This window comes from Sceloporus occidentalis, unplaced genomic scaffold (assembly GCF_023333645.1).
Source record: "Sceloporus occidentalis isolate IW3139 unplaced genomic scaffold, rSceOcc1.0.p SCAF_9, whole genome shotgun sequence".
Classification (NCBI taxonomy): Eukaryota; Metazoa; Chordata; class Lepidosauria; order Squamata; family Phrynosomatidae; genus Sceloporus; species Sceloporus occidentalis.
The window spans coordinates 14,995,588-15,016,184 of record NW_028316989.1 but is presented as its reverse complement, the minus strand read 5'-3'; the positions used below and the strand labels follow the sequence as shown (position 1 = coordinate 15,016,184).

The window sequence follows — 20,597 nt, the reverse complement described above, 5'->3', positions numbered from 1 at the left end:
TTTTTCCTTCACACCACAAAAGGCTACTACTATACCGCCTCAACCTGGATCTAGCTATACAGAGTTTCACCATCCATTAAATCCATACTGTGGAACTACCTGTAAAGTGACCCCTTACCAAAGAAGCTGGGTCAAACTGGGATACAACATGATGCAGAAAAACAGCCAGGTGAGCAGGTCGAGATTTCAGCAACTCTATGTTTTGGAAACAGCTGCACTGCCCGTTGATCTGTACAGATAAAAAAGAAGTTATCAGAACCAGCACTTCTAACTGTGTGCTGCCTCCAACCCCTTTTTGCCTGTTTGAAAAAAAAGAGAAGAAAAGCTCAACACAACCTTGCTTCATGTTCTTTTTACAGCAGCCTGTTCTCACCCCGTTTCTACACCAATCTCTTCCTTGCATGCATACAACAGACACAACAATCCCCCGAAAGGCAAAATCCCTTTGAAAGCTGGGCTCAGCAAATATTGCCCCAGGGCTATAAGCCAAATAAGTTAAGAAATTCAATTCAGTTTCAGCATAGTTACTGATGGTTAAGGTCAACCATATCAATAATTCATCTAAAAAGGAACTCCTTGTCATCCCCATCCCCATCCCCCCAAACTTGCAAAATCCCATTGCATATTGATATTCCAGACTGGCATGGGTATGTCTCTGAATTCTAAGGAGAAATCTGCTACTCAGGCACAGAGAAGCAATCATATCACAACTCCTGTATTACAGTCATCAAAATACATTTAAATTTTTACCTGTTCCTGTTCACCATCAAAATCATCATCTTCCGCTCCTATGATCTGGGGTGCCATACGAGACGAGGGGCTACCAATACTAGACTGGGAGTCCTGAGATTGTAGGGTGAATTAAAAAAACATCAAAGCCATTACTCTTTGCCAAAAGGAGATAAAACAGACTCCCCCCTCCCCAGTACAATATTTGTATTCTGATAATTAAACTAGAATAAAAAACAATAGCTGTAGAAAGCATTAATTGGTATGTTTGTTCTTTACACTGCTTGCTTTATCCAATGTTACCCATGTTTCAAGGTCTTGCATAAAATTACTGGCACCAAATGGAAAACAGCACATAAAGCAAAAATAAGCAGTCAGAATCATGGAAATTATATTCTGCTTTTAATGTTTGAACTATTGCTGAAACTGGTACTTTGTGTTGAGAAATATAGTCTACCGGAAAGAGCTACATTGGGACATGGTACGTGAAAGAGGAGGAGGACAAGCAAAAACAATACTAGATTGCCTGCTTTTGTTCAAGCTGGACTGTTGTATCCATCACAACAGGGACACCTTACACCAACCACCTTGGGGGATGCTCCTGCATGATTGGAGCTGGATATTGTTGAAATAAATGTGTAGATTTTTGGTTTTTGTGGACTGCAGTAGAAAGGCAGGATAAAAATCTCCCAAATGGATAAAATAAAAGCTGCAAGGGACTGACTGCTTTGTGGGACAAAGAAGTGCCAGTTCTTGAACATTAGCATACATACCCAACACTTTTTAACCTGCTCAAGCAAAACAACTTCATAAGCGTTTATTCTGGCCAAAAGCCACTAAATTCTGGGAACTAAATTCTGGCCAGAATCTAGCTTTTGTTTTGGACTTCAGAAAATGACCATCTAAGCTAAACGTTCTTTAAAAGTCAACTTTCATAAAACTGTTTCCATTATATGTTTATGTTCTTCATTGATTTCTGTGACATTAAATACTGGAGTACTGTGACATCAAAAATACTTTTGAAGCTGTCAATAAGTCCTCTGTGCCAGATATTGGTTTCCTTGGAGGGAAAAATAACTCTCCTCCCTATTGTCAAAGCATAACTGGCCCAAGCATAGCTACACAATTTGTCTTTTGGGTTCAAAGGCACTACTGGGAGAAACAACAACAACAAAAAACATTTGTGGCCCTTGCACATTTTCATCTCCAGCTAAGTATACATAACAGGTGTGCATACACAGCTGGTATTCGGGGAACATAAGTATGGCTGAACCAGACAATTACACACTAAGACTAGCTAGTGATTTGAGAGCAAAACAAGCACAAGAAGTGTTTCCCAGCATTGTGTCCCCAGACGTTTTAAACTAGAGATCCTGGGGGCTGAGCCTGGGAAAGCCTGCATATCCTCTACTACTGAGCTATTAGTCACCCCCCTGAGCTTGTGTTAAGGAGCTACTTTAACAGACACAAAATCCTGAATAAAGTGTGCTGAGAAAGTCAGTAAGATGAGAAATTCAGGTTAAAAACTTCAGTTCTGATCTCTTTTGTATTCCGTTTTTCATCGAAACAGGAACACACACACAAAACCAGATCTGAAGTTCTGAACCCAAATTTCTCATCTTGCTGAATTTTTCAAGTGTTTTATTTGTCTTGTACTGCTTTTATTATATTTGGTTAGATATTTACAATTTACTATTTTAGAAATTTGAAATAGGAGGTTTTAACTCTGTGTTTTATGTAGACTGTCAGCCACCCTTTGCTGAAGGAAGGGCAAATAGAAATCAAATAAATTCCATTCCAATGAAACTTTAAACAGTCTTCATTTTTATACAAATTCAACTAATTTACATTAAATTTAAGATTAATATAGCACTCAAAAATTCAAGCATCCAGGCTGTTTACAATGAATGCAACAGGAGCTGCTAATAGGACTTTATGGGACACTCACTGTATCTTGATTCTCACTCTTCTCTGGGCTCTCATCAAGATACATTCGTTCCCTCAAGACACTCTGGGGACTCTATTAGGAAAGAAACATAATAAGAAAAAGAAGTCATTACTTTTTGACAAAGGAAGCCCAGAGCAAGGGAAGGGCAAGTATATTAATTCAACAACATCCAATTTGTAAAGCATACATCAACTTTTCAATAAAAAGAAAGATCTAAAAATCTTAGGGAGCAGCATGTAAACCAGCAACCACGGGTTTGTTACCATTATACAACCAAATGAAAACACTTCACGTTGGTTTAAATGTCTTTTCTATTTACTGTGTCATCTCAAAACTACTTCGAGGCATGAAAGGAAAATCATATAATCCTAGTCTTGTTTTTTAAAAACAACAACAAAAAGAGATAAACAATGCACTTTCATCACTTCTAACTCGCCTCTGCTTTTCTCATTTTGTTTTCATAGAAAAGCCACTGATAAAATTCCTATTCATGTCCATCAGATGTAAACTCCACAAAGGGCAATTGGAGCTGTTTCCTGCTAAGTGGTCCCTGAAAATCAATCTGATTTACACACTTATATCAATTAAGAAAAGAATAAGAAAGCAGCCAAGTAAATCTGTGGCCCATACTATCTTACTACAAGAAACAGTTTGACAGGTCTTTTTACTGAATACAGACACACAAACACCCACCTCTAAAATATGTATATAAAAGCCACATGGTTGTTGTTGCTGTTGTTGTTTTTAAAGATCTAGCATTTCGACAATCTTGTTATCTTCTCTTAAACTTCTACTTTAAGTGCATACACTTGAAAGTACTGACAAATGACTGTTACTATTTTCTCAAAGTAAAGTATTCCTGGCAAATTCCAAAGAGCCTTCCACCTCACCATGAAAATGCCCCCAAATATGAAGACAACCAACATTCTCAGAAGGTAGCCGGGATCAGATCTCTTCTTCTGTCACTAAGAAAAAGTCTATCACATTTTGCCTTAATTTCCTAGTCAATGGAGTTTCCAAATACTATAGTGCCGCTTTTGTCCACTGGTTCAAGTCTTCAAGAGAAAATTATCTCTCACAACAACTCTCATAAATGCAACACCTTGCAAAATTCTTACCCCCCCCCCTTTGAAATGATTTTTAAATAGCTTTAACTTGCACACATTTTAGTGCACAGTTTCACAGTGCTTGTTCTGCCAATGACAAGATTGAAGCACTGACTGCTACTAATTTTCACCTGTCTAGCAGCTCACATGCACAGATGCCAAAGTCTTTTAAACATGTCAATTTTCACAGTGATAAGAAGAATGATTTTTTTTAAAAAAATTACAATTCTAAAAATTAAGAAGTGATGACAGAGAAATTAATACCAATAAAAAAACAAGTCACTATTACGAGCTGAACATCTTTGAGCTCCACTGCTCCACTAATAAACTACCCCAAGGATGATGCACCATGATTGGTGCCCTGAGTGCTACAGCCTAGACTGAGAGATGCATCTAAGTTTCTAAAGATGTCAGTTAATAAGCAATACTCTTTGAGCAGATGGCAATGAACTGAGATAACTGTGCAAGAACCAAACTCCTACCACCTCCCTTTCACAGCAAACTGCCCCTACAAGTTTGAGTCATTCTAACCACAAAATAGATTCTAACATGTTTGGTACTGTTTTCTTCTCTCTTCTTTAGGAGAGGCCAGCATCGTTCTTCTTTGCCCAGCAACTGGGTGTGTGCCAGGAACCCCAGGTTTGAAAAACATGGCACTCCTTTTCCAGAACTGCTGAAGATGCTCTACAAATCAGGTTTCCCCACAGCATTAGGCCCAGTTCTGAAACTTCTAAACAAGAGTATCCTAGCAAACATCTTATGCATATGAAAGATGAGCAATTTTGTGGGATCAAAACTGAAGGAATACTTGTGGAATGCAGAGCAACTGTAAATCTAGCAGAAATGGGAAGAAACCTGTGAAGCGTCTTTGGCCACTTAGACTTACTTTCTCTCCCTAACCCATCTCATAGGGTTTGCTTGGAGCATAAAGCCATCTGGAGGTTTGGGGCTTTTTTTTTCAGTTGAAAGGTAGGATAAGAAGTCAATAAGCAAAAATAGCATTTATGGAGTTATGAAGTGGGAATTAAAATCTCTGCTGCTTCAAAGATAGAGAGGACAATAGAGAATGTTACTCATCTATATGCCTCTCAGTCAGTCAGAGGATTTGGAGAACTGGCTGATCTAAAATGACAGAGCAGTGGTTACTGGTCAGGTGATGTGCTGCTTCAGGCAAAGTGCTCACCTCAGGTGTATCACTATTTGTGTGGGAGCTGTCACCAAAACTGCAGTCTCCTTTGTTCAGCCCATCCCCCCTCTCAGCTTCTATCTCACTGATCTGCAAAGACTCTGTCACAGACTTGGAAGACAAAACTCCATCCTGAAAGCAGATAAAGATGAGTAAGAAACAGGAAACACCACCATAATATGGTGTTTTAACAGAACATTGTTTTGTTTTGAAAGAGGAATGATTTGCATTGTAAAATCATTATGTAAGATTTTACAGGCCACTATTTAGAAAACTATTTGCAAAACACTGTATTAGCTTATGATTTAAGGGATACAAGAAACCTGTTCAAAAGAACCAGGCCCAATGCACACAGCTCTTCTTACAAGGCTGTCTTAACAAAGAGAGGGTATGTAATTTCTCATTACAAGGTTTTAATTTATCTGTTTCGTGCTCTCCTCTGTCAATCATCAGTTTTTGTGAGCTTAGTTGGAAATGAAACCAAGCTGTTACTTGTGCGTTCCTTAATTTACTGCACTTGAAGGGTTGTGCAGGCTTGCATAAACTGGCATGAACACTGCTAAAAGCAGCTTGCCCCCACACAACATTCCCAACTAGAACAGTATGATCAGGATGAGAAACACTCCCATTACCTGAATGGAGCCTGTTGCTTTGGACAACTGTTCCTGCAGCTGAGGGATGTGCTTCTTGGCTTCCTGGATCTCCTTGAGCACTCGGGAGGTAGGGGAACGGCCATAATCTTCCTGCAAAGACTGAAAGAATTTTGGAAAATCAATAATTATAATGGTCCCTTTGCTGCATCTTCAGAGCAAAAATCCCATACACATACACAAAATTTCTATTACACTGGTAATCTGTGCTAGTGTAGGACATATACTTGTGAGCCAAAAAAAAGTGGGAAAGTCAAGGAAACACCCAGGACAAGGACTTTCGCCAGCCTTGTCAAGACAAATCTGTTAAATTGGTAAAGCATACAAATGTGTAACAGAAATCCAGTTTATTATTATTTTAAAATGTGTATGCCTCTGTTGCAGCTGCAACTGCTTTCTTCTGCCCACAACAACAACAGTGCTGTTGAAATTATCTAAGTTCATATGGTGGTGAGGCCAGGCTGCAATGTGCCTCCCACCTCTGAAAGTAAATTGACCTGAGACTTCTCCTCAAAAACAATATTGTACTATCATTCATTTCAGATGTTCAGTGGCTACTCATTCCTCTTAGGCACTGCTTCCCATGCTATCCAATACGAGGGACCAGCAGTTTATTCTCCAGATGTGCCAGGGGCCAATACTGGTCCAGGGATCACCATTTTGAGTGGCAATACTCTCAGGTAAGTGGATTACGCTTGCCTGAAAACACTGAGCATAGTCTTAATCACACAGTTTTAAAAATATACAGCCGTTCCAGAAAACATAGTAGCATTTTCTTGGTACATAGGCATCACACATACTCTCAAACTGTCTACATTACATTGATGCCTTAGTGATAAGCAAGGCATTTCAAATATAGTGCATGGGGCTAGGGATGTCTCCCTCCCCATTTCTGCCACAGTTGGTTTAACCCAGCAGGCTTTGGGATACAGTAGTGGATCTTCTTTCACCTCTGCTCATTCCTATCTGCTTTAGATTGCTCTTCATGTGTCCTACACTGTGGTTTTATATTATGCTGTGTTTAGTATCATCTGAATCACCTTGAAATGGGTAACTCAGAAAAAGTCAATAAATACTGTAATAAATAAATGGACAATAACAGCTAATTTCCTCCTTTTTTAAATCCAGAAAATTTCCCTCTGGTACCTGTAGCCGCTCCTGTTCTTTCTGCAGCATCTTCCGCAAAATCTCCACTTTCTGGCTGTGAACAATATTATTTTCTTCCTAAAAAGAAGAGATGATCAACTTTTACTTATGAGGAGGGTTTAGCTCTTATTAAAGCAATTCTGAATAGTAGCTATCTTCTAAATTTATTTTACTTATTTATTTTATAAATTTATTTATAAATTGGTCTGATTGTGTTTAAACAGACTATACCTTATATATACCTGCCAATTTTGTAAATACAACAGCACTTTCTTGTCTTCCCTCCCCAGCCCGGTGCAACTCTTGAACACTCTTGCTGTTTGAGAACCACTACTGTAATGCCTCTCAGGCCTTGTGGCCAATCAGACTGGATGGAGCAGGAAAAACAGTACTTTCCTACCAAATGGACCAAGACATTCCCCCACCCCAACCATCACCGCCAGAAATGTTTAGCTCTTACCCCCATCAGCACTGGACTAGTTATTCTCTCTGTGTTTCCAGATGCTCCAGGTGAGTGAGGAGATGTCATGATGGGAGACATATGACCAAACGCTGCTGGATCCCCCTCAGAATCAGCCAGAGGAATCTGGGGCGACCCTGGTGGGCGCCCTTGCACAGTGAGTGCTACATAGGACCCCGCTGGGGAAAAGAAAGGTAAAATCTCAAACTCATAGGACTACATGAGACTAAATTTACTTTTCCTCTCTTTAATTTGTCAGAAAATCAGCCCCTTTCCACAGATCATGTGGCAGGGCTATTTGCTAAAAGAAATCATACATGCCAGCAACACAAAACATTTCACAAAAGGACTAATGACTGTAGTTCTTCAAGTGGTCCTCTGTGATCTCACACAAATGGGTTACCAGGAAGGCTCCTATATATATAGCATTTGGGGATACCACCAAATGCTTATGTTTACCAGTCTAGAAGGTTCCAAAAGATGCATGGTGCAGGTGCAAGATAACTCATTTGTATGAGTCACAGAGACCACAAAGACGAACTGTTGTTATTAAGAGTCAGCGTGACATCTCTAAAGTGTGATGCTTCTCAGATATTTTGGATATTAGCTCCCTATGGCTCCAGTAGAACAGAGGAACCAGGGAGAGGCATCAGTGGCATTTTCTGTTTGGAGGAATTAGCAAAAAGCTAATGATATCTTGGAGACTGTGGACTAAGTGCTTGCAATTCCTCCCCCAAACACACTTGTTACTTTGAAGGCTTCATGAGTATCTAAAACAGTATTGCTTCCATTGTGTTCTTGCAAAAACTCTATATAAAACTGTGGCATTGGAACACTAAACCACATCCACAATATCTTAAGAGCAAAGTAAGCACATAATTTCCCTTGGCCAAATTACTCTTGTTTAAAGAACAAGTTGGTCATTTATCATCCTACTGTCTTTAGATACAATGTAAGTGAATTAGTACAGGTAGGTCCATCACTCACAACGAAAACATGGAGTGACTAATGAAGGCACCAGAAAAAATTATGTGTGAAGGGTTAACAGATATGCAACTTTGTTTCCTACTTTGGTTAACAAAACAAGGAGTAAAGGGTTGTACACTGAGGGGGAGCCAAAGGTATTTTCCAAATTATTCACATTTCACTTCATACCATATTATAGAAATGCACTGCAACTGATGGATCAATATAATGGCTAAAAATAAATAACTGCCTCCAGGTTGCATCAAGACAATTTGACCTCCATTGTTCATCCCATTTGCAGAGGAATGACTCAAAGAACAAAGTACTTGTATGATTTACTTACACTTTATCAGTTTCACCACCTCCAAATGGTTTGAGTGTGTTACTAGGGTCCCATTCACCTACCGAAAAGATATAAGCTAAATCATTTCTGATTTTCAACATGAAAGCTATGCTTCACTGTGAAACTAAAATGATTTAACTTCTGGCAGGAATTTTTATCCTACTAGACAAGATTACACTGAAAGTTCTAATGAACCTTTTTAAAAACAACAACAACTTTTAACAGAAGGATCAGTACAGCAGTGAAAATCTTTGGAGACATTCTCTATGTGCTATTTTAAGGTAAAATTCTTTAGACTACTTGCTGGTGATGTGAAGTGAAAACTAACAGAGAAAATGAAGTGAATTTTAACAACGCAGCCATGAAGCAGAAGTTTTGGCTTCTGCTTCTGAAAAGCTCAGAGAGTTTAAAGTCCTTTTAACAGACATAAAATTGAAACCTTGGGTAATATGCAGGAGCTTACAAAGCATGGTTATGAAACAAGAGTGCTTTCCATGAAAAAAAAGCAAGCATCTGGCAACAGGCACTTCTTGCTTATTGCCAGTTCTAAATATAGGAAAATACACAGTGCCTTAAATATTCCTGAGAGGTACGTTTTGGCAAAACACTGAGGCCATGATGAAGGCCACTGAAGCATTCTTGTGACTCTCCAACAGCAACTGACTCTTTGGATATCAAGTGCTCCTACCTTAATGATTCGGTCGCCAGTTTGAACTCCAGCCCGCATGGCTGCTCCATCTAAAGGCAGGAAACAGATATTTTAGGAGGGAATACATTGTTTGTATCAGTTTTGCCCTCTGGTGTCCAATCAAAATACACCTTCCCTTTCAGGTTACACAAGACCTACAAAGAGTGTACGTGTTCTCCCACTGTTATACTGTGGATTCATATTCACTAACTATTCCAGATCAGAGCTTAGAAATGTTACTAATGATACTAGCTCTTTTGGATTACAACTCCCCAAAACCTATAGTCAGCATGATCATACTGGCTAGGGAATTCTGAAAGATGTAGTCCAAAAAAGTAATAATTTCATGTTCTATTCAGGACTTTGTCAGTTTCAAGTTCTATTCAGGACTTTGCCTGCTTTCCCAAGGCACTCATTCGCCCAGGAAATGGGAGGGGATGGATTCATCCCTCCAAACCTTTTTCCTGGGCAGATGAGTGCCTGCCTTCCCCAAGCACCGATCCACCTGGGAAAGGGGCAGCAATAGATCCATCCCTCCAAGCCTCTTTCCCAGGCAGATGGGTGCCTGCCTTTCCCAGGCACCTATCCACCCAAGAAAAGGGAGGGGATGGGCACCCATCCACCTGGGAAAGAGGGATGGATCCAACCCCTCCCCTTTCCTTGGGGCCTGGGGAAAGGAGAGGGGTTGGTACTGTACACTGCCTGGCTTTTCCCTCCTAGGCTTCCCTTCCCCAGAGGAAAGGTCCAGGAGGGAAGAGGAGTGTGCGGGCATGTGGCCTTGAGTTCACAAATAATCAAAACTGTGAGTGTCAATGTTGCGAATATTTATGCATGCTTAAACTGGTACACTGACTGACCCTCACAAGAATACTCGCCTTCTTTGACAGACTGTACAAAGACTGGATTGTCTCCACTGACTGTCAACCCAAATCCATTTTCATCCCGCTGGATAATAACACAACGCTGAACAAGACCTGTACCGGTGGGTGGGGATAAAAGCAAAGAAACTCAGGTGTTACACCAAAATCTAATCACACTGAAAGATAACCACTATCTACATCATTAAATCTGTGCATAAAGTGAAGCCAGGGATGGCAGTGAGAAAAAAGAAGAACCAACACTAGGGGATCTGGCCAGAAGCGAGGGAATTAACACAGCAGGTAAGTCACGCTTATAACAATGATCACATGACACAGGGATACAGCAAAAAGAGGCATATCCATTACATTTTGAAATAACAAAAACATTTTAAAGAACTGAGCTATTAAGTCATTCTGCACAGAAGGCCATATTCCCAATAAAATTCTACACAGCACATATATTTGCGATAAATCTGTCTCCAGCTCCAGGATTGTGCAAGGAGCTCATCATTCCCAGACTTGTTTCCAAGACAGCCCATGGGTTCTGTTCTGATTCAAAACATGTCAAAAAGCAACCCACAGAAATTAAGAAACAGACCAAATTTACACAGGCCCTGCTTTAGAGAAGAGGGCAACTGCACAGAGACATGCAGGCCTGTCTCAAGTTCTTTGGTGCAACCATGCTACTACAGTAATGTGGGAGAATTCTGATCCCATTTCTGTCAATCCTGTTGCACCAAATGGGGACATTCATGGTAAAACAAAACAAAACAAACATGCAAAGAACAACCCTTAAATAACCCAGCCTGCACTTGTTCGCTGACCTTCAGTTCTTTAAAATGATTAAGAATAGCTAAGCCTAAAATATTATGATGCAGCACATGATGTAGAGAAATAAACAAACATAATTTTACAAAATTCAAATTCATTTAAACTTCTCCGACACACGGTTTTAGAGTAAGATTTTAGCTAATCTTCCTGTAAAGACCCTTCCAGATGTTGTCACAATACTTTGTTGGAGAAGTTAGATAGCTTCATTTCTTGGGTATGCATGTTTTAATTTCTCTTGTAGAACATATAGATACTTCATCTATAAATAACTCCTTTGCTTACTGCACCTGGTACAAAACCGCCTGAAAAACCTCCTGGTACAGTTTTTCAGTTCACAAACACTAACATTAAACTCTGGTGTTAAGACAGTAACTTGTGTTATAGTCGCAAGACAAATGGACAGTTCAATGGTATGCTGTTTGCTGCTTTTTGTCAACCTACTACAAGATACTGGCAAGTCTAAAGCCATTTAAAAAAAGGAAAGGGAAGTGCAAAATATGTTGATTCCTTTAGCATTCACCTGGATCAAAGAAATAGTCGAGATCATTGAATTGGATCTCTTCAACTTTGTCTTCATGTTGTCTATTAGGATGCAACCATTTGACAAAATGCACAAAACAAAATAGAAAAGGAAGTGTGTTGGGATATAGGGATGTGGTTCAAGTAAGTATCAAGTTCTCTTCAATTCTCAAATGATTTGCTACTAATCTGAGATGGCCACACATTCCTGTTACACCCTCCTGCAAAGAACCAGACTTTTGTATTTCTTCCTAGATTCATTTAACTACCTGAAAATTACAAATTTTGAGAAACAGCTTAAGGGAATCGTAGAACGATCTAGACTCACAATAAAGGCAGCGGAGTGTACTATGGAGGTCTTCTTTCAAAATATAAAAGAAAATGATGTTTTTTATTGAATGAACATCAATGCTGCCAGATCCTCAGATGGAAGAAGAATGAATGCAAAACTGATCTTGTAATTTCCACAAAGGGAAAACTGCTTTCCCTGCCAACTTTACATTTCCTTTCAGAAGCAAACACATTTCTCCTTTTTTAAAAAAAGGAATTTCAACAGCTCCCACTTCAAAAAGGTAACTGCCACACCCCTAATCACTTTTGCCACTTCAAGATATTTCCTCCCTAGCACCCAAAGGCAAGCAAAAAGACTTCAGTCATCTGCAATACAAAGCACAGCTTTCTTTACTTGCCGGCTCTTAAACAGCTTTTTCAGTCCAAAGCAAACATTGCAAATTTTTCCACACAGATTTCAGCATCAGGAGGAGGAGAAAGAAGAGGAGTAGCAAGAGAGACAGCAAAGCAAAGGACAACTGAAAGAGAAGGATGGAATCTGATTTGCTAAATCCTAACTGTAGACAGAACTTGAACAGGAAGTTGGAGAGGAAGCAAAAAGGCATGTGTTAGGAAGTCTTGTTTAGTTAAAACATACATGAAAACCCAGAACACAGCAGAGGAGGAGGAAATGCATTACAGATACATTCCAACAGACATACAACACTTTATTTACTTTACAGAAAATTTTATAGCATTGGGATTTCCCGGCAGCATATTAGAGAAAAGTTGCTACTGCTGAAGCTATGACTGATATTTCAATCAATATCTAGCACTTCCGTTTCTGCAAAAACACTATATAAAACAGTTCCGGTGAAGTAGAATCCTTCCCCCACAAATGGGATTCTAGTTCAATAAAAATTAGTTGCTGTGTTCTAAGAAGACATCTTTCACTTCTTCTTTGCAGGGCCTCTGCAACCACCGGTGTAGTTGCTACAGACATCTCTTTAGAAGCCACATAAAAAAACATGTGACTAGGAGTAAAAGCTAGTTTTGAAATGAATTCAAGCACTAAAAGACAGAATGATTCAATGCAGCAAATGACCATGCTAGGTTTAAGATTAAATCATCATTACAAAATGCTGTGCAAAAACAACAGACCCCAACACTTTAAGGAGATTGTGGAGTCAAGACAGAGTCATTGTCTATCCTATAGACATCCCATCTTCCTTGAAACATAGATACTTATGGTTAGGGGAGAAATCAAGGAAAGTACAAGAAATTCACATGTGCAGGCCCATACAGCTTTGAATTATTTTAAAATAAAGCCACGATTCATAGGTTAAGGAAGAACAGAACAAAAAATGAAGCCATTTCAAGAGACAGAAGCATAGAGAATGCCCTTTGTTCAATTAATTGAAGTACTTCAGTATTTTGGACTGCAAAGATACTCATACTCTGCTATGGGGTTCTAAGCAATTTTTTTAAAATTATGTAACATAAGGAGAGACCTTTATGTGGATAATTCACTCCCACGGAGTGGGAAAATGGAATGGTAATTACGTTAGCAGTGATGCCTTTAGCTTTAATGTGATCATTTTGCCTGATTTTAACCCATAAAAATACACAGGTGTCTCATTCAGATCCTTCAGTTTGCTTCCCCTCAATGCTCCTTTGAAGGGAAGCACCAAAGAGCCACCACCGCCACCATTTTCCTGCTTGAGCATTCAAAAAGGTCAGAAGCAGCGCCACAATGGAGAGACTAGAGGGAGTTGGTGGTTCTTTTACATGTCCCCAAGATGGACTAAGCTCTCGCCATTTGCCACTATCACCTGATAAGGGGATGGTTCCTTTCTTGACAAGAATTAAAGTATAGTACTTGCATTGACCCGTGGATAAGTCGATTCAGGTTTTTTGGGGTCAATTTTTTGACTAAAATTTCTGGACTTATTCATGAGTATATACAGTATTTGAAGAAAGTGAAACGGCCATTTTCTTTGCTTTGTCTCTGCATCCTTTTTGACATGTATGCATTTTCTTAGCTCTACCTGTGCCTGGTTGTCTCCCTCCCCCCAATGTCGCATTTACTGTAGTTCTGTCCTCCTCTATCCAGCCTTTATGTTTGTAAGGTCTTTGGCATAATTTTCTTTTACTTCATCCTTTACATCCTTTGTCATATGCCCCTAAGTTTTATGCTAGGCTTATCCATGAATAATATCAAAATCCATAATTTTGGCTTCAAAACCTGCCCTCGACTTATACATGAGGTCAACCTATAGCTGAGCATAGTTGAGTATCATCATCAGTACTACATCCTTTGGTTTGCATATCCACACCTATTCAGAAGCTCCTGATGCAAATATTAGTTGGTGCTCTTCTAGCTCAAAGAAAGGTTTCCCATTAGAGAATGGAAGACAATACAGAAGACATCTAATGTTGGTACATGTAGGTTAGTATTTATCAGCAAGCTTGCACAGGTAAGCCACGTTAAAAGCTCAGTCATTTTCCCTGCCGCAGAGGAAACCATACATGGCAGGTAAAGGGCAGAGGCCTTGGGCATACAGAACAACTGCACAAAGCACACTGAACAAAGGCACAAGGCTGCAGTGGCTGCTTCGGCTTACCATATGTCTCGGATCTACTCTCGTCCGAGCTACATTTTGTCTTCCTGGAGGAGCTGTCTGCACGAAAGCAGGAGAAAAGGAGAAAAAGATATAGGAAATATGGAGACCAACATGGAAACAAAATTCATAAAAAACAGAATGATTTGAATAATCAGATTAATTCATGCAAAACACAAACAAGGTATGGGCAAACATAGAGGTGATAACATTTGAAATCAGAATGTGAATACAAGAGATTTGAATTATACAGGTAACACCACACTGCAAGGTTCTAGTAAGGAAGAAAAAGATACCACGAAGCTCCACTTTTAATATATCAGACAGTGAACAGCAGAAGATGTTTTACTTCTATATGTGCAACATGCAGACCCTATTCGTGTAGAGTACCCGATACAATGACTATGCTGTGTAAAGTAATAATGAACTGTTCCAGCCACAAAAGGGAATGGCAGCAAGTCTTAAACCTAACTGTTAGTGATTTCCCTCTAGCTCTGTTATCCAGAACCTGTAGAGAAGCTTACAGTCACATGATATTTCATGTGTGCCTAAAACACACTACCATCACTATTTAAGATGCAAAAACCCAAGAATTCTGAACATCCCTCATCAGAATACAAAGGTACATATTAACAGATCGTGCTTTCACAGGTGAGAATACAAGTATTTATTATTGAAACAGATTTAATTTCAATATTCCTTTAAAACTACAGCTATTTTGCACAGTAATTAATTAATTAATTAATTAATTAATATCCTGCCTTACTTCTGGTAGAGGACCCAGCAAGTGCTGCCCATTCTGATGTCATGAGCCCATTTCACTGCTGAAGTATCACTTTTTATTCAATCTCATAGTCAAACTAGGAGGCAGTTCTCTCTTAATTTCACGAATCCCAACAGACTATGGATTGCACTAGCAAGAATTCCTAAAGAGATTGATATAAACACCTGGGGCATTGACCACTCTCTGTAGGTATGTATCTTTGCATATCACATTCTGCAGCCTTCAGCTCTCGCCTGCTGCATGTTCTTAGAGAATAACAGACGAAACAGCAAAGTGCACAGACAAAAAGCAACACACCACATGGGGCCAAGAGGCTCACCCGCAAGCCAGTCACACAGTTAGGAGCACACAGCAGTCACTGGGTTAGTAGGTTGGGGTGGGTGGAACCTTCACATGCAGACTAATTTCCAAGACAGCGTTAGACTCTGAATGCAACACAGATGGTCTACAGGTATAGGGAAAAAGAAGAAAGTGAACAGCCACTTCCAATTAGAAGTTTATAAAAACATAAAATCCTTCAGTGGAACTTCACTTAGAAAAGAGCTTCTTCAGCTAACAGAGTCAGTATGTACTATTTAACATTCTTCCATAAAAAGAATACTGGGTAAAAACAAAAAAACTAGCCTGCCAGCAATCAGCATCAGAAACTAATAAGGAAATGGCAGCAAAAAGGAGCTTGGTGTATTGGTGGTTGAAAACAATGTTGTGCTAAAAGGAACAGATGTAGCAAGAACTACCAGAAAATAGGAGGTTGAGAGCAACACAAATTTGTCTGAGGTCTCCATAACAAAAGCTCTCAGCAACCCCTTGTTTGCACCAGGACACTTGTGCTGACTGCTAGTTGTAGCGTCTGCTCATTAGCAAAGTAGAAATATGTACCCAAATCAGCATAATCCTCATGCAGCTTGCAGCTGTTCGGTATGCCAACTCAGCAAGCTTGGCAATCACACAATAGAAAGTCATATCCTAAAGCCTTAGGGCCACACTTGTCAGATATCCCAACAAGAAGGTATAAGGGACTCCAATTCTGAGTGGAGGAACAAGGCGGGAAGAGGACCATCCCATGGTATCCTTGCTTCAATCAAATATGCAGCCATGGAAGACTCCAATTACAGTAGTTTTTAAAAAATAGAATAATGGAAGATTAAAACATGCAGTTCATGTAATTTGGCTCTAAGGTTAAAAATACTGCTGCCATCCGAGGATCAGTGGTCTATCCACTGCAGCAAACATCTGATGGCTCATCTTTCTAGATGGGCTTCAGACAAAAAGCATTTATTACATGAGTTGACATGTATACCACCCAATAGCACAACTGTGATGAACATTGTACAATTCTACTTGGATATATAAAATATTGTGTTATCAATGTGAAAAAGAAAGCCAGCAATCGCTTCTGAACATAACATCCATAAAAAGAGCAAAGTTATTTTTTTAAACCCAACCCATAAGAACCATTTGCTATGAAGTGTTCAATAGGTGTGTGGGAAGCTATGAGGATATTACCTGTAGGGTCAAAGTCGTGGGCACTGATGCAGCGCTCAACCTTCTGCTTCTTATCTGCTGGTGACTCTCTGCTCAGAATGCTGCTGTGCCTGAAGCAAAACACAAAGGAGTAGAAACTGAACACATCACAACATCATTGACTAGGACATAACAAACGCCAAAAAACTTTGCTGAACTAATAAATCTAATAAAGCCCTCGGTGATGGCTCCTATGAAGACGGAAGATGTAATTTTATTCTGTGCACCTAAGAACTCCCTAAATTGGTGGTGATTATTGTGTAAAATAAGATACAAAAGCAATGGTTTTATACTGCATTAACTTTATAGTTTTGTTAGCAGACCGTGAAATTTCAACCTCTTATTATCACAGCACATTTCCTAGGCCTCCTCCTCAACAGTCTACAGTCTGGAGTGCAATGGTCCTTTGACTACATCAAAGAAATATGTTGGTGCAAGATTGTGCCGATGTAAGAGAGACAGCAAAGAAGTGTTTCTTTACCAACCTCTGCTGCAGTTTACATTCTAAAATGAGCTCTGACCTGAGCTCAGTTGGATTCACTGCAAGTCTTTCTCCAGTATAGCTCTAGTTGCATACCTGGGTGCTTCACTGTCTGGTGCATCTCAGAAAATCATTCAGACCATGCACTGCACCCAAAGAGACAATGCTTAAGAGCAACTGTGTCGATCACCTGGGTTGTCTCCCTACACCATGTACCAACAAGGGTATCAACAGAATAACCAGCTCTAGCAGCTGATAATTCCCCCAGAGTATTCAGAAATCTTTGCATTATTCTCTGAAGGATGACCATTTTAATGGGTCCACCTCCCCTGCAGAGGTTAACTGTCCCAGAAAATCTGAACTCTTCTTAGGTCATGACTTGTCCACAACAACCCATATATACCAACCCACAGATTATTCTCATCTTGACTGGCAAAACCCAGATTCTAACACTAGAGAACATTATGGCTTTGATTACTCTGAGTGTAAACATCAAAAGACAACACAAATAGAAATATGAATGGAAGAGGTTCCCCTGAAGGAATGCAGGTCACACCTCATAAGCCTCCATTTTTGGTCCATATCTTCTCCTAAGTAATATTCTCTTTCATAACTACCTTTACGCTGGCATAGGTTGACCAATTATTATTTTTTCATGAAGGATGAATCTACCGATACAGAATATTAGGCTCTGTGGATTGGTGGCTTTTAGGTCGAGAGATCAGGTAAGCAGCCTCTCCTGGATGGGGCTGCACTCCCCCTCCAGGAGCAGTTGGAAAGCTTGGGAGTAGTTTTAGATACATCCCTGTCACTTGAAGACCCAAATGGACTCTGTGGCTTGAAGTGTTTGGTGCCAGTGACAACTGGTGCCCCAGCTATGGCCTTTTCTGGACAGAGAAGAGATAACCTAGGCACAGTAGTTCATGCGCTCGTAGCCTCCCAGTTAGACTACTGTATTGTGCTCTATATGGAGATGGCTTGAAGCCACAGCTAGCGCAGCCTCTTGTCTGATGGAATATCATATGGTCAGCATATAATGCCTGTCTTAAAAGAATGGCACTGGCTGCCAATATGCTTCCAGTGAGCTCAAGGTGCTTATTCTATCCTAGTCACAGGAGTTCTAGTTGCAGACAAGAAGAACTAGATATAATATAAGGTTACAGTATTTGTGGTGGGAGCACCAGTATGATCTTCCTTATAAACTCATACATACAGGTAGTGAAATCCCAAAAAACTTACCTTGTAGGTTTTTTGAGGGGAAACCTGAAAAGTAGAAATAAGAATCAAGTTTAGCATAGAATAAACTGATTACTAAAAGAGAGCATGTTAGCTTTCAGACAAAAGATTTACATTTACAATTTGTTACTAATGATTAATTTTTAAAAGCAACTTTTTAAAGGTGCAACTGTTTAACAAGTGTTTCAGTTCTCAAAAACTGGAGAAACACAAGACTTTTTGCCATGTGACCTCTTTTGTGTGTAGAGATGTCTTTCCAATTTGTTACCCAGCATTTAGAAACTTTTGTTCCAGGTAATGCACTGCTTTTGTAGGGATATTTCATATCTTTCTGTATCTGATAAAGAACAATGCTTCCTCTAGATGCTGTACTCATTGCACAAAAGTGCAGGCTCCTCTCTATTTTACTGTAATATTCAACGCATAGGGATCTGAGTTATAAGAGTACCAGTACAGCTCAGTCATTCCTTCTGCACATCTCTCACCTCACAAACTATGAAATGACTACTTTCTCCAAAATTAGCACAATTTTAACACATAGTTCAACAAAATACACATTACATCTAAAACACTGATTAGAAAGGAGCTATAGTAACTGTTTCACTCCAAATCAGCTGAGTAACTTGCTTCGCTCTGTACCTATTTACCTACAAAAAATCTGTAGAGCATTACTGCACAGACAAGCACCTCAATTTTAAAATATGCAATCTATTTTTTTAGCAAGCGCCAGCTTTTTATTACATCTTTCAACGCTGCAGCAGAACATCTCCCAGAAATGAAAGCAGACTTGTTTTGAAGCCTGCAGAAAAACACTTGGAAATGCAGTTTTAGCAGAATGAACTCCCAGCGTATGTCTCCCTGCCCCCAGCCTGCCCCAGCCTTCATCTCTCTTACATGAGAATGCCTACAAACAATGCCGCATGCGTCAAAAGGGGAGAACTAGTCCAAAGGGATTCTGGGATAGATTCCCGGAAGCTCTTGGGATGCAAGCCAGCTTCCCCAGTTTCTCTCTCGACACATACTGTGCAAGAGAATGGAGAGGGAAGAATAACAGAAGCAGGGCAAGTAGTCGGTCATGACGACAGGGAAACCACTCACAGCCCAATTTGTTGTTACAGTGCAATAAAAAATTAACAGCTATTCATCCAATTCCCCCAAAAGGAGTATCTAAGAGGGTGATTCTGACCTCCAGTATAAAATTCTCTTGCTGCTCAGGGGAAAAAAAAGAATGAATAAACGAACGAATAAAACCAACCCTAGACACATGCCCTGCATTTGTTAGGATCTTGATGGAATTCCCATAAATCAGTGCCTGAAATACTGCCCAAAATAAAGAGTTACAACATTAAGCCAACCAAGGTTTTCAATATGCCTGTTAAATAGAGCGGAAATGCTGTCCCTGCTCAAAGATGTTTTCTTCTTACAACTCTTAGACCTCAAACAGGCAGGCCACAAGAAGTGGTTTCAGGCTTCTTTGGAGGCATGGCATTTAGATGGCACATGCACACAAAGTGGCTGGAAACTATGCCGCAACCACGCTAAGGTAGGGAAATTAGAACTAAAAAGAAGCTGGAAAAACCGTTGCTTCCGGAAAAGTTCATACTTTCGACCCTGCATATAAACGCCCCAATGCGAGACCGGTCCCTGAGCAGCACTCCATCCTGACCCTAGCCCTAACGCAGCGTATAAATGCAACGGTGTAGGTGCGCATTTTAAAAAGGGCGGAGTCAGCTGTCGGGGCGGCAATACAAAAAAGATAAAGTGTGACACCTCCAAATGGCTAAAGTCCAACATACACAAACCAGACAGTCCAAGACAGGGCATGGATGAAGAGGGGGTGAAGGAGGGGCATGACTGCACATTGCCAGTGTTTTACTGCAATGCCAGGTGGAGGATTGCAGGTACAACTGTATGCACGATCAAAGTGGGTGGTCATCAAATGGGATGTCATCTAGGCAGCAGGTGTTTGCTGGTGGTGTGTCTCTGCAATGGTGTGCATCGCAGCAGCACGGACTTGACACTGCACTATGTGGTTGTGGTGGAAGCATGAAGGACATCTTGGGAGCAACTGGTATGGTCAGCAGGTCTTGGCTCACTCTTGGAAGAAACAGATTCAGGCCGCTCTTTCTTGCCCAATTGCTTGACCCCCTTAGATAGCATTTGTGTGTTTGTTGAAGACTTTCTTATATATTCAGGATGGACAACTGTGAAAGGCTAAGGAGCTGCAATGATCGCCCAGGATTCCTTGG

The 20,597-nt window shown here is 40.1% G+C and overlaps 1 protein-coding gene across 3 annotated transcripts in view; it reads right to left on the bottom strand.

The window, feature by feature from the left end:
* The window catches only part of ARHGEF12 (Rho guanine nucleotide exchange factor 12), an 83,046-nt gene that overhangs the window by 32,348 nt on the left and 30,101 nt on the right, over positions 1–20,597 (bottom strand). Inside the window, exons 2-14 of one of the 3 annotated variants that reach the window (XM_089537335.1) lie at positions 18,352–18,375; positions 16,614–16,702; positions 14,327–14,383; positions 10,098–10,196; positions 9,223–9,272; positions 8,535–8,592; positions 7,226–7,404; positions 6,766–6,843; positions 5,602–5,721; positions 4,967–5,101; positions 2,678–2,749; positions 751–843; positions 119–229 (exon numbers count right to left, since the gene is read on the bottom strand). In XM_089537335.1, coding sequence (XP_089393461.1) covers positions 119–229; positions 751–843; positions 2,678–2,749; positions 4,967–5,101; positions 5,602–5,721; positions 6,766–6,843; positions 7,226–7,404; positions 8,535–8,592; positions 9,223–9,272; positions 10,098–10,196; positions 14,327–14,383; positions 16,614–16,702; positions 18,352–18,375 — 1,165 coding nt within the window. Of the gene's footprint in view, positions 1–118; positions 230–750; positions 844–2,677; positions 2,750–4,966; positions 5,102–5,601; positions 5,722–6,765; positions 6,844–7,225; positions 7,405–8,534; positions 8,593–9,222; positions 9,273–10,097; positions 10,197–14,326; positions 14,384–15,426; positions 15,445–16,613; positions 16,703–18,351; positions 18,376–20,597 lie in introns of those variants that run through there. The other 2 variants (XM_089537336.1, XM_089537337.1) reach the window with 2 other exon arrangements.